At 36.7% G+C, this 13,546-nt stretch overlaps 1 protein-coding gene across 4 annotated transcripts in view; it reads left to right on the top strand.

The window, feature by feature from the left end:
• The first annotated feature begins 739 nt into the window (after nucleotides 1-739).
• Nucleotides 740-13,546, top strand: part of OPA1 (OPA1 mitochondrial dynamin like GTPase) — an 86,942-nt gene continuing 74,135 nt past the window's right edge. For 2 of the 4 annotated variants that reach the window (XM_070371605.1, XM_070371616.1), the window contains exons 1-5: nucleotides 741-939; nucleotides 5,266-5,584; nucleotides 6,240-6,336; nucleotides 7,958-8,065; nucleotides 9,416-9,483. In XM_070371605.1, the coding sequence (XP_070227706.1) occupies nucleotides 908-939; nucleotides 5,266-5,584; nucleotides 6,240-6,336; nucleotides 7,958-8,065; nucleotides 9,416-9,483 (624 nt within the window). In that variant the 5' untranslated portion in view covers nucleotides 741-907. Of the gene's footprint in view, nucleotides 940-5,265; nucleotides 5,585-6,239; nucleotides 6,337-7,957; nucleotides 8,066-8,700; nucleotides 8,755-9,415; nucleotides 9,484-13,546 lie in introns of all 4 variants that reach the window. The other 2 variants (XM_005903389.3, XM_070371612.1) reach the window with 2 other exon arrangements.

Below are 13,546 nucleotides of genomic sequence, written 5' to 3'. Positions count from 1 at the left end.
AGCTGAACGTGGAGCAGTCCAGTAATCACTGGCAATATGGAATTGTTGGTGACTTTTGACAACAGCAATATCAACAAATTAGTGAGATTAAAAGCCAGATGACTGCCAGTTAAGGAGTGAATGAATAAAATTATTTTTGATGCCTTTATAAACTGCACATGCATGTATCAAGCCTTCAGCTCGCCTAATTCATGAGCTTCTCTTGGATCTCCTTCAGATTCTAAAGCATTTAACCTGTCCAATACTCCTCTCAGCCTCCCGAGATTGCTCTAAACTTATGAAAGTTCTTCCTAAACAAAGACGTCATACAAAGGAGCAGGGCAAAGAGGCAGCAGTGGGTTTTCATTATTCTATTGCTCTATCCCTGTATTAACTCATCCCGTATTCCCTAGCCTCCTCTATGCTCAAGCAATATTAAATTTTCTTAAATTGGTAGCCACCCAGTGAGAATTTATCACCTGTATTTCACGCCTTTCATTCCCTACCCTACACCTTCACCCGTCCGCTCCTCATTTATTTAACTTGAGAAGCACAAGTTCCCAGTTCCACCCTGGAGGCACAAGCTCCCAGTTCCACCCCGGAAACAGAGGGCGGAGAGGGGAGAGGGGAGGGGGAAATAAAGTGGTTCCTACAGAGGCTTTGAGTGCATGAGCGAGTCCTCCGCCGGACCGTTTTTGCTGCCCTCCTGGAAGAGCGGGGTGGAGGTTTGGCCGACGGACCAAGTACGGGTGCTGAGCAGGCTCTTACGGAAGTCCATTCGCCATTGGGAGGGCCGCAGAGGCTGCTCTGTGCCCTTGTTGCTGCGGGCCTCTTCCTGGGTCATTCCCGGAGCAGCAGCTGGACTGGGGCTGACACCCGGGCTCCCCGCTGGCCGCCTCGGCGCCTGTGTGACCTCCTTGCCGGCGGAATGTGGCGAGTACGCCGGGCTGCCGTGGCCTGGTAAGTCCGGGCTCCGACCTGGCTCCGTTATTTCTGGGGCGTCCAGAAAACGGGGCTGCCCCATCACTACCTCCAGAGTGTGCAGATAACTCTCAGGCCAGGCGGAGGGCAGTTAGATGGTTCCGGGATATTTTAGAGGTCCCAGAGTCGCAAGAGCCCTGACTGGGTTTACCTGAGATGCTTGCCCCAGTACTGGCCCCTGTCCCTATTCCTCTCGGAAAATTCTGGGCCCATTTCAGTCTTGGCCTGTTTCTGTTGTCCTTTTGTGCCTGCCCCTTCACCCGTCTGTCCTCGCTGTTATCTCTGTTTCTGGTCGCCCCTGGTTTCTGTCCCCTCTCTCTCTGGGCTCTATGGTGCTTGCTATCCATGTGTCACCTTTTCCGCGTCTTTTTCTTCTACCTCCACGCTAGGTTTACATTGCCTTTGCAGGTACCTGAGCTGTTCTGTTCGGATAAAGAGGACTCTGTCTCTTTCCTTAGTCCGCTGAAGAACATGAATGGAGTCAGATTTGGAGCAGTGACACATACAGTATCAGAGATGGTGATTAGAGATATTTTCTTAATAACAGCTTTCTTTTCAGTGTTCATGGAGGGAGAGTTGCTTTTTGGATGTGAGGTGGTGAATGTAGCGCCACTTTTCTAATCACCGTGTTATTGTTGACCTGGTCTGACTTAATCCTAAACCGAAAATGATAGAAGTATTTACATTTCTGTGGGTTACTATGTGCATTTTAATGAAATTAAATTTGGCTCTAATTTTTACACGTAGTTGTGTTCTAATGTTCTTAAATACCTTCAGATTTAACTCACTGTTGACAGGCATTTGATGAGAAGTAACATGTATCAAGCAAAGTTGGAAAAACCTGATTTCCTGAGTTAACTCAGTCTCTAAACACCTGTCCTAAAGATTTTTTTAGGAGTGTTTTAAGTGGTGTAATTTATAGTGTTTGTAAGCGATGGAATCCATTTGCTTTATATAGATTAACCTTGAGTCTAAATTTAAAACTGAAAAACATACAATAGGTGTAGTTTTAGTCAAATAGAATACTTGGATAAGTTACTTCTGACCTCATGGAATTTTAATTTCTGAGTATATCCACAGCCTTTGGTACTAAACTAAGTTATTTACAACCTTTTTATTTCTACTTCTCAGTATTTACTGGGGAAATATATTTAGTTTTCTTTAAATAAGAACAGGAAAGACTTTTCAGAAAATAGCACACTTTGTTGAATTGATTAAGATATTTAGGGAATGCTTTAAAAATTGAGTTTAGAAACTAGATATCAACTGATAATTATTGATTCAGTTGGATTCTGTCAGCTAAATTGTTTCTAAAGTTACTAATGACTCCATAGTCATGGTTTAAGATATCTTACGTTGACTGCACTGTTGAGCTGCCTGCCCAAGTAGAGATGAGGAAGGTCAGATGCCCCATGTTCTGGAGTTTAGGTTCTTACTCTTTAAACAAACATTCTTTGACATGTATATCTAAGTACATACTCAAAGACATGTAAGAAGACTAATGACCAATATTTATTTAGGTGCAATAAGTATTTGCATAAAATTTTGAAAAAATAATTACATGCTAGGAAACAGTGCTTAGGTTAAAGGAAGATGGATAAATGAGAATAGATGGTTTCTGGAGTGAAGGTCAGGGAGCCTTGTTTTGCATCACATTTGATTTTTAGTTCATCCTAAATATAGAAGTATATATTCAAATTCTTTTCCACTGTCACTAGTCATTCTACCTTAGGTGAGACACAGTTTAAAAAAGCAAATTGGAAAAATAAGGATCCTTACCAGGTTTTTCTGAGAGTTAACAGTAGCGTTTGTGCAAACATCTGCCATAATGCCTGTCAGTTACATACCCCTTTCCCGTGACTGTCCTTCTTCACAACATAATTTCAGTGTTCCTCGATTCCTTTTTCTTAAGATATTTCTAGTCCCATGTAATTAAATGAAATATTTTAATTCTTTAGAGCGGGGCCTGGCCCGTAGTAAGCACTATGACTGTGTATTGAATAAGATAATCAAGTGTGTGTTTGTTGGTAGGAGACTTTCATTCTCTACCAGGAAGAACAAGAGGGAAGAGCTCAGATAGCAACATGTGCATTTAGATCCTTTTCTCTTTGGGGTGTTTTTTGTTCTCTTTCTGTTTCTGGGGAGCCTGGTACCTGAGGTGTTAATTTTTTCTTAATTTCCATCCCTGAACCATCTCTGGATTGTGAGACATGAGAAGGCAAAGAATAGATGTTGTAAGCTACTGAAACTTTTGTGATTAAAAGTAAAAGTTTATGTGCCCCTTTTTGTATAAGTGCATCCATAATTCACGTTTATTTTCTTTCTGTTTAAAGAAAATGTTAGTCATTGTATTTATGTCTGTGCTGGGTCTTTGTTGCCTCACAGGACTTCCTGTAGCTGCAGTGAGTGGGGTCTACTCTAGAGTCAGGGCCCTAGGGCACATGGGCTCAGTAGTTGTAGCGCTGGACTTAGTTGTCCCCCAACATGTGTGATCTTTCCAGACCAGGGATTGAACACATGTCTCCTGTATATGCAGGTGGGTTCGTGGCAACATTATTTTTTGCTATTTTAACACATCTTTTTTTCCAGTTTTATTGAGATATAATTGACATACGTCACTGTATAAGTTTAAGGTGAGCAGCATAGTGATTTAACTTAAATACATCATGAAGTGATTATGAAATAAATTTAGTGAACAGCTATAGTCTCATATAGACTCAAAATAGAAAAAACATTTTTGTGATGACAATTCTTAGGATTTACTGTCAACTTTCATATATAGCACATCAGCTGTGCTGATTATATTTATCATGTTGTACACTACAGTCTTAGTATTTATCTTCAGTTCAGTTCAGTCGCTCAGTCGTGTCCAACTCTTTGCGACCCCATGAACCACAGTACACCAGGCCTCCCTACCCATCACCAACTCCCAGAGTCCAGGCAAACCCATGTCCATCGAGTCGATGATGCCATCCAACCATCTCATCCTTCGTCATCCCCTTCTCCTCCTGCCCTCAATCTTTCCCAGCATCAGGGTCTTTTCAAATGAGTTAGCTCTTCGCATCAGGTGGCCAAAGTATTGGAGTTTCAGCTTTAGCATCCGTCTTTCTAATGAACACCCAGGACTGATCTCCTTTAGGATGGACTGGTTGGATCTCCTTGCAGTCCAAGGGACTCTCAAGAGTCTTCTCCAACACCACAGTTCAAAAGCATCAGTTCTTCGGCACTCAGCTTTCTTCACAGTCCAACTCTCACATCCATACATGACCACTGGAAAAACCATAGCCTTGACTAGATGGACCTTTGTTGCCAAAGTAATGTCTCTGCTTTTTAATATGCTGTCTAGGTTGGTCATAACTTTCCTTCCAAGGAGTAAGCGTCTTTTAATTTCATGGCTGCAGTCACCATCTGCAGTGATTTTGGAGCCCAGAAAAATAAAGTCAGCCACTGTTTCCATTGTTTCCCCATCTATTTCCCATTAAGTGATGGGACCAGATGCCATGATCTTAATTTTCTGAATGTTGAGCTTTAAGCCAACATTTTTTCACTCTTCTCTTTCACTTTCATCAAGAGGCTCTTTATTTCTTCACTTTCTACCTTAGAACTATAAATTTGTGCCTTTTGACTGCCTTCATCCATTTCCCCCTTCTACCACCATGCCTGTAATAACCACAAATCTGATCTCTTTTCTAAGTGTGAGTGTTTGGTTTTGAAGTATAATTGACCTACAATGCTGCATTGGGTCCTATTGCACAGCATAGTGATTTGGTATTTCTGTACCATTTCAAAATGATCACAGCGGTGAAGTCTAGGTCGGATATGTCACTAAATAAAGATATTTTGTTTTCAAATTTATTGACAGCAAGTAGATGTCAACAGCTAATAAAATAAGTCTCTTTTTTCCTTTAGTTTGGATTTTTTGGGCCATGATCATTACCCACATATAGTAAATCGAGGGACAGGCTCTGGAGTCCCTCTGTCTAGGTTTGAGTCCCTCCATTACTTCTTACATCAGTGGGGACCTTAGTAACTTATTTATATCTGTCTGCCTTTTCCTTGTTGATAAAATGGGGATGATCCTTATACTTTTATCATAGGATTATCAGCAAGATTAGCTGAGTTAGCTCCCATTGCAGCAGCGTCTGGCACACAGTAAATGGTTAGTGCCCGTATGCTATCGTGAGACAGGGTGTAATTGGTCAGGTGTGCCCTGTGTATTTTCCCTTTTGCATATTGTTTTGTTAATATCATTTCTTTACATTGTTTCCCTGTCTGATCTTTCTCCCACACCTACTTTTCTTTCAGTGAGGTCTGCCAGTCCTTAGTGAAACACAGCTCTGGAACAAAAGGAAGTTTACCACTACAAAAACTACATCTGGTTTCACGAAGTATTTATCATACACATCATCCTACCTTAAAGCTTCAGAGACCTCAATTGAGGATGTCATTGCAGCAGTTCTCCTCTCTAACTAGCCTTCCTTTACGTAAACTGAAACTTTCTCCAGTTAAATATGGCTACCAGCCCCACAGGAATTTTTGGCCAGCCAGATTAGCAGCAAGACTCTTGAAACTCCGGTATCTCATACTCGGATCTGCTGTTGGGGGTGGCTATACAGCCAAAAAGGTGAGTTTCACTTTGCTACTGCTTTTCCAGCTATTCCAGCAAATATTTTAAAGTTTCATAGCATATGTCATTTTTCTTTAGTGCAGTAGAATATAATGAGATGTTTAAACATTTATCGTGTGTCTCTGTCATGTGCTAAACTGTTTTAATGGTGCTAATAGGAAAATGCTCTCAGAATCTTAGTTATTATAAGAGGTGAGAATGGCCTAATGGAAGGAGCACTGACCTGGGAGTGAGAATACCTTGGTTTGATTTGCAGCTCTGCCATTTAGTAGCCCAGGAAGGGAAGTTAGGTGGCATGCTCCTGCAACCACTTCGTGGCAACTGTGGGACCAGGCAGGGTCTCCTGATGCCTGGTTTGTTTTCCCTCTGTTCTTCAAATCATGTTTAAAGTCAAATCATGAAACCTATTTGAAATAAAAGTGTATTTTGAATTTTTCCATTTTTTGTATTTAGCAGAGAAACATTTACATGCTTTATACACTTGTCTGTTAATTTTTAGAAGAGCAAAGGCCACTTTGTTTCTCAAAATTGTGAACATAATACATTACTCTTAGCAGCTTAGCAAGTTTTAACAAAATAAATTTAGCTAGTTTTTCTTTATATTTTATATGGCATTCAGATCATTTGACTGGCATACTTTCTTATCTTTTAGACTTTTGATCAGTGGAAAGACATGATACCTGACCTTAGTGATTATAAATGGATTGTGCCTGACATTGTGTGGGAGATTGATGAGTATATCGATTTGGGTTTGTATCAACATCAGAATACTTTTCTTGGTTGTCTCTTTAGGAAAGAAAAATAGTTGTATTGAGATAGCTCCTTAACTCTAAGGTTGCAGCAGTTTTATTTTCATAATGAAAGTGATAGACTAGCAGAGGAAAAATTGGTAAGAAACAAAAATAATCCACTGGTTCATCACTTTAATACAGCTGCCAGCGTAGTTTCTTTTAATTGTACCTATTTTGTGTATGTGGTTAATGTTTTACTTTCCTTTTTAAAAAAGGTATAGTCATAGTGAACAAACACTTTGCTATCTTGTCTTTTGTTAGCTAACACATTTGTCAGCATTTTCTACGCTGCCAAGCAGCCTTCTTGAACATCGTTTTCAGTGTTGTATGTTACTCAGAACAGCTTCACCTAACTAACTCTCCTTGAGTACCTTGGTTACCTCTACTTTTTATTACCAAGTTCCTTAAAAGCCTGCTAGTGGCCAGAGTAATTTCTCCTGTTAGTCTGCCGTTGTTCCCTTTTTCTAGTAGTAGATGAGAAACAGGTATATTTGATAGTTGTGATTGCCAGTAAGTCATGGTGATCTTTAGGGGAAAAAAAAAATTGTCTGATGAAATTATTTTCCTCAGGTCTCTCTTTATAGACTTTGTGTAGACTTTTTTTAGACTTTAGCTTAGGTGTTTGCAGGGATGGATTTAATCTCTGCATGCACTATTCACAACACTTTATTAAAGATTGTTGCACTGATAAAGATATATACAGGAAAAGCGCGCCTTCAAATTATTTTTCTAACATATATGAGGAGAGCTTTTTAACTTGATAAATTCAGCACACAGTAATGGCTATGAGCCTCGGTTCTGAAGCTACGCTACCTAGGCTTAAACCTGACTGCCTCACTTTGCTGGGTGCACAGGTCCTGTTACATCTCTGTGTTCCATTCCTTATCCGTAAAATGGGGCTGATGAGAACTGTTTTGTAGCATTTCCACGAAGATGGAACAAGTTAATGCTTTTATTGCATTTAGAATAAGACCTAATACATATTTTTATTTTGAGAAACTTTGTGTTTTATCTTCTCCAGAGAAAGTTAGAAAAGCCCTTCTTGAATCAGAAGACACTGTAAAGCTGTACCAAACTTGGACAGAATTGTTGAGTATTTGTAAACAAAAATAAATACTTGGTCACTTTATAAATAAGGCTAGCAAAAATAAAGGCTTGTCTTGGGTTCATACACAGGTTTTTCGAAATGGTAACATAAAAGGAGAAAGAGAAGTAATGAAATTCTGTTCTTGAGTTTAAACTGACATTACTTTTTTAGAATTTGGGCCAGGTGCTACAAAAGATTTTTAAAGTACTTCTGATTCCAATCCAGTGTTAACATTTATACCTTGTTTCTGTCTCAAGGCATTTAACTTATGAATCAAAAATATCTAAGCCATATGTCTGAGTCTTTTTAAAAATTTTTCATGGCTTATAGAATGTCATCAGAATAACACATTGTTTCAGATACATGTAGCAGTTATAGTTGGAATAGAGAGAAAAATGGAAAACTATTTAAGTTTGTATATGATTATTTAAATTGTATAAATGGTTCAGTAGTCACATTTTAATTTGGAGACTATCCTTTTCTTTTCTTCAGAGAAAATTAGAAAAGCCCTTCCTAATTCAGAGGACCTTGCAAAATTGGCACCTGACTTTGACAAGATTGCTGAAAGCCTCAGCTTACTAAAGGACTTTTTCACCACAGGTAAGGAAAGACCTGTGTTCGATCTCATTTAAAATATCAGGAAACACAGAGGAAAGATACTTAAGATACATTCATATTTTCCATCTTTTAAATGAAAATGTTTAGTACAAATAAAAGCCAGGTTTTTTTATTAGAAAGATAAAACAAAATTTTGTTGCTCCATAGTTTTAATTTTTTTTAATTTATTTATTTTTATTTTTTGGCCACATTGCACAGCATGTGGGATCTTAGTTCCCTGACCAGGGATTGAACCCACGCCCCCTGCAGTGGAAACAAAGTCTTATCACTGGACCACCAGGGAAGTTCCCGTGGTTTTAATTTTTGTTTGGCCCAGCAAAATGAAGGTTTTCAAGAACTTAAACATCTTGGATTTAGTCAGTGAGGGGAAAGTAAGTCACTTGTTCTTGACAAGCAGATGAGACTTCCTGTGTGTTTGCTTTTCGTAATTGATTAGAGCCGATTTTAAAACATTTAATTATAATGGACCATTATGAGTAGAATTTGCTAAGGTCAATCCTGGTGTATTTGCCCAATTCTGCCCTACCATAATATAAATCTGAGGTCTCAGACATCTTTGTTTGCTCATTTCTGTTAAATTTTACATTTCTATTTCCCCTTTTGCTGATTTTTCACAGGTCACAAATTGGTTAGTGAAGTCATAGAAGCTTCTGACCTACTTCTCTTGTTAGGTGTGTAAACAGATATTTTTGCTGATCTTAACATGTCTTTTAAATGCTTCTAATAAACTAGTTGCAAATAAAATTGCAGACCAAATTTATAATGCTGCTTGTGCTGAATTTTAAAATGTCAGAATTATATTGGGCAAATTCATTATCCTAAATTTAGGTGGAAATAATAAAATAATTATTTTGTGATAAAACTAAAATTCCTAAGTATGTATCTATATTATAAGGTTAAAACTGTTAAAAAGAAAGTTTGCTTAATCAAACTATTTTCTTGAACCAGATCTGGTTGTTTCTTATAATTGAAATGAAGTCACTTTAGTTTGTCTCATCTGTCTGGTCACAGTTGACATTTTTACTTTTTTTTACTGTATGTGGTCTCTTATGGCAGTAGTGTATGGCCAAACTGTAAGTACTCTCATGTAAAATAATCTTATCAAAGATTCTTATTTTTTAATTGTACTTTTCAGTGACATTTTTAAAAATCAGTTAAACAGGTCCTATAATGGTTTTGAAAAATTTTTTTCTTAGGTTACCACTTTGTTTCTTAAAATGATTTTTGCTCTAAAAATCCACTTACCTTTCAACTGACTAAATATAATATGGAATTTAATTTAGACTTTTGGCTTCACTGGAGAATTTATAAGACTGAATATTTATCTTTAAGGTTCACCTGGAGAAACGGCCTTTAGAGCGACAGATCCCGGATCTGAAAGTGACAAGCGTTATAGAAAGGTAAGTATAAAGGAGCACTCTTCACATAGGTAGTCTTGAAAGATTTTTTTTAAGTTTTTACCTACCCTGGAAGATTTTAAAATGGTAACATATGAGAAGCAACCATAAAATTATTCAGTGGAGGTATTGTTATTATTCTTGGTACAAAATGCAAGGCATTTATGCAACAGTTCTGGAAATATAATTGGATAATCCAGTTTCCCTCAAATATATTTGAGAAATATTAGTTTCCAGGGTTTCTGCAACAAAGGGTTTTGTTGTTAAATATGTGTGACGGGAAACGTATAAATAAAACAAGCAGGCTTCTTTTCTCTGGGATTTCTCAGACTTTGATATATGCATGTGCATTGTGAAGCTATAAGAGATTCGTCAAAATATGCAGAGTTTTCTAAATATATTTACCAACAAAACCCTTTTTTCCATGAAATATCTTCTAGATACCAATGTTTCATGATATATACTTAAGGGAAATCTTAAGGAAATAACAGGTTTGTTACTGGGGGATATAGATTTCTATTACATTGGTAGTCAACAAAATTAATGTATGGAGTTATTTAGGATATGCTAATTTCCATACATGCTTTAAAATCCATATAAAGTTTTAGGAGATTTGCTGATATAGAATAACATGCATTGTTATGTATTTATATTCATGTTAGCCTGATATTGTCTTAATCTTCACTTTTTTTATCTTTTCAAAATTGTAATATAAGTGATTCCTTGAAAGCTTTTTTCAAAATAATACCTAGATAAATAGATATCTGGAAAATACTCTATGAACATTTAAAACATTAAGTGCAAACATTTAACAATTAAATAATGAAGGTTATTGTGGTTTTAATGCATTGAGGTAAATAATTTCACGGCTTTTGGGGGAAGCAGGAAGAAAATAATTCCTTTGTGTAGATTTCCATCTGGTTTCCTATCCTTCAGCTTTGAACTTTTTACATGATATTCCACGTGTCAATTATATTTCAAAAGATTTTTTTTTTTGTCTTTTAACTTGATCTTTTGGAGAAAACATTTTTCAAGATGTGTTTATATATGTGTGTGTGTATTTTTTTAACTTGATCATTTTTTATATCCTTTTCCATTTCCTTTTCCTTTATCCTTGGTGTTATTTTGACCAGGGACACCCTTGACTATGCATGCTACTGGGAAGAAAAATCTGAATAGAAATTAGCCTTTGATGATCGACTTTTTTTTGAGCCAAAGGCTTGACCCTTGATGCAGGTAGATTTAATGTGCAGAGAAATGAATGTATCTGGGGAGAAGGAACCTCTGTTAACAGAGGTGGTAGTATGATTTTCAAGTGACAAGATTTCTTGTTGCCTAAATCAGTTAGGTGAGGCCTGCATCTCTGTTCTTTTCTGACATGGCCTATGATTGTTTTGGTTCATGAGAATCCTGCCTGTTTTGGACCTGACAGATAATTCCCTTATAATCCTGCTAAAGTGATAAATGAGTAGTAGTAATTGATAAATGGTCAGGAGCTCCGCAGTATAGAAGAAACAAGAGAACTAATCTCTGAAAATTTATATTTACAGATTTTATTTTATACAGTAGACATGAGAGCAAATTTATTGCTTTATTTTATAATTCACTTTGCTTGAAGATAAATACTGCTGTAGACTATTTCTTTTAAACTTTTCCATAGTTTATGGTGATTATCTTTCCATTAAAAACTCATCAGTTGTTTCCCACTATTTGTTATAAATACTACATCGAGTTCTAGTTAATCCATTTTCATAGGTTAAATCAGATAGTATTAAATGTAGTATAAATATTTACTATATAGAGAAAGTATTGTCAGCATCAACTGGTGGTTTTGAATTTTATTAATATGCAGCATTTTTTCAAGGCTTAACTGTGTACCTGTGATGTTTGAAAATAATGAACTATTCAGACAAGATGCAGATACATGGATTGTAAGAAACTTGTCTGTAAATGGATGGTTGAATGTAAGCATGGACAGGGAGACCTTAGCAGAAACCTCTTTGAAATTACTCTAAAATATCAAATTTGAAAATTTGGGCAATAATCAGAGGTGATAGGATGGAAGCCAGGCAACCCACTCCAGTGTTCTTGCCTGGAGAATCCCAGGGACGGGGGAGCCTGTTGGGCTGCCGTCTATGGGGTTGCACAGAGTCGGACAGGACTGAAGCGACTTAGCAGCAGCAGGATGGTAGCCAGAGTTCAGGTGGTGCCTTTTTGATTGGTTTAGTCTAGTGTCTGAGAGCCCCAAGATTTAAAAGCGAAGTCATGACTTAGCATAATGATCGACTGGTTTATACCAAAGTTTCTAGCTAGACTTATCTTAGAAATGTAAATGTGAATTGGATTTTTTTTAATGTAATAAAAAAACATTTCTATGAATAGAACTAAAAAGAAAAACTTGTTCTTTTTAATAAGAGAACACATCTGGAAAAATACTGGTGAGTAGAAGGATAGTTAGGAGCCTTTGTAAGTCAGCTTAAGTGAAAGTGACAGGGAGTTGCAGGAACACAGAGGTTGATTGACTTGAGTCAACAGAATGAAAACAAAATAGATTACCTGTGGTTCCCAGTCTGGAGTTGTTAGACTTTAGGTGTTCTGAAAAATTGTAATTGAGGTCTTCAGAAAGTCAAAAAGCGTATATTTCCACATAATGCTGCACAGGCTAACTAAACATCAATCAAATTTCTTTGACTTTGCCTGGGTTTATATCTATTCAGTTTGTGGGCAGTAGTTATGTCAATCAAAAGTTCTTTATGTATTTTTGATAAATAAAAAATGGAAAAGTACTGAAACTACATTTTAGTAAATGCTTTTAATCAGAATATTTTAAACTTGTGTCCACTATAGAAAAATACTGGAAAGAGCCCTTAGTGTGAACTTAATAATGTTTTTGAGACCTGGATATCTGAAGGCAAATTCAGAATTGGAGTGGCAAGCCTTCTTTAGTGTTAACGGACTCGCCTGGTTTGTAAATCCCCAGATTTCTGTATTCAGTCATAATATGCATAGTAACGGGACCACATAGTGTATCTCCTCTTTTTAGATTCAGTAACATTGTTGTATTCTAGTGAAAATTTGTTAAATGAGACATTATCTGTGCTTTTATTCTATCATGTTTCTGATTGGTCATAAACATCTCACAGAAGTAGGGAATATTATTCTGAGGGTTATAAGTACATTTATAATTTATAGAAAATATTTGAAGTCCAAATCATAAAGTGTTGTTACCATTTTAAAAATAATCATTAAATAGTAATGTTCTTCCTTCCCACATGTTACTGTAATTCTTATTTGTGTGGCTTTACTTATTTTGTACCCCCCCACTTCTCTATTCCCTTTTCTGTGCCTAATTTTCCCTCGTCCTCAAAGTCCAGCTTCATGAAGCCTTGTATAACCATTTTAGTCCCAATAATTATACTCTTAACATTTAAGGCGTTAGACAGATGAAACACTATTTACTTTGGGTTCCATTCTTAGTATTTAAGGGGCTGTTTCTGTCGCAAAATCTCTGTTCTCAAAGCATGTAGGATATTGCTGAACTCTTAAAAAAAAAATCTGTCAATTGATTTAACTCGGTAAAAGGCTAATTTAAAGTAAGTAAATTTGGCTAATGCTAACAAAAGTGGGCCCAGATTTTTATGTAATGTGTGTTTTTGCTCTGATTACCTGTGAATTTCTCTTGACCTTCAATATTTGAACAACTATTGAGGAGAGTAAGAATGTGAAGGAGCACATGTACTTGGATTTCTGAATTGTAACAAATCAGTATTGCTTAAGTGGGATTTACATTTCTGGAAATCCTCATGCAACAAATGATGTAAACTTGCAAAATGAAATTCTCAGAACCAGCACCATCAAGAAGCAACAGATTCAGGAAGCTTAAGTTTTCTGAGCAGCTAACGGCTAGCAACTGTACATGATTAGACACTTATTTTATTCCTTAATAATAAGCATATTGCATTTTTATGTTTTTTTTACATTAAATATATACTGTGTACATAACACTGTCTTTAGGTGTAATAATTTAGAACAAAGGGGATTTGGTAGAAATAGTAATTTTGATAAA

This window comes from Bos mutus, chromosome 1, assembly GCF_027580195.1.
Source record: "Bos mutus isolate GX-2022 chromosome 1, NWIPB_WYAK_1.1, whole genome shotgun sequence".
Taxonomy (NCBI): domain Eukaryota; kingdom Metazoa; phylum Chordata; class Mammalia; order Artiodactyla; family Bovidae; genus Bos; species Bos mutus.
This window is presented reverse-complemented; position numbering and strand designations above follow the sequence as displayed.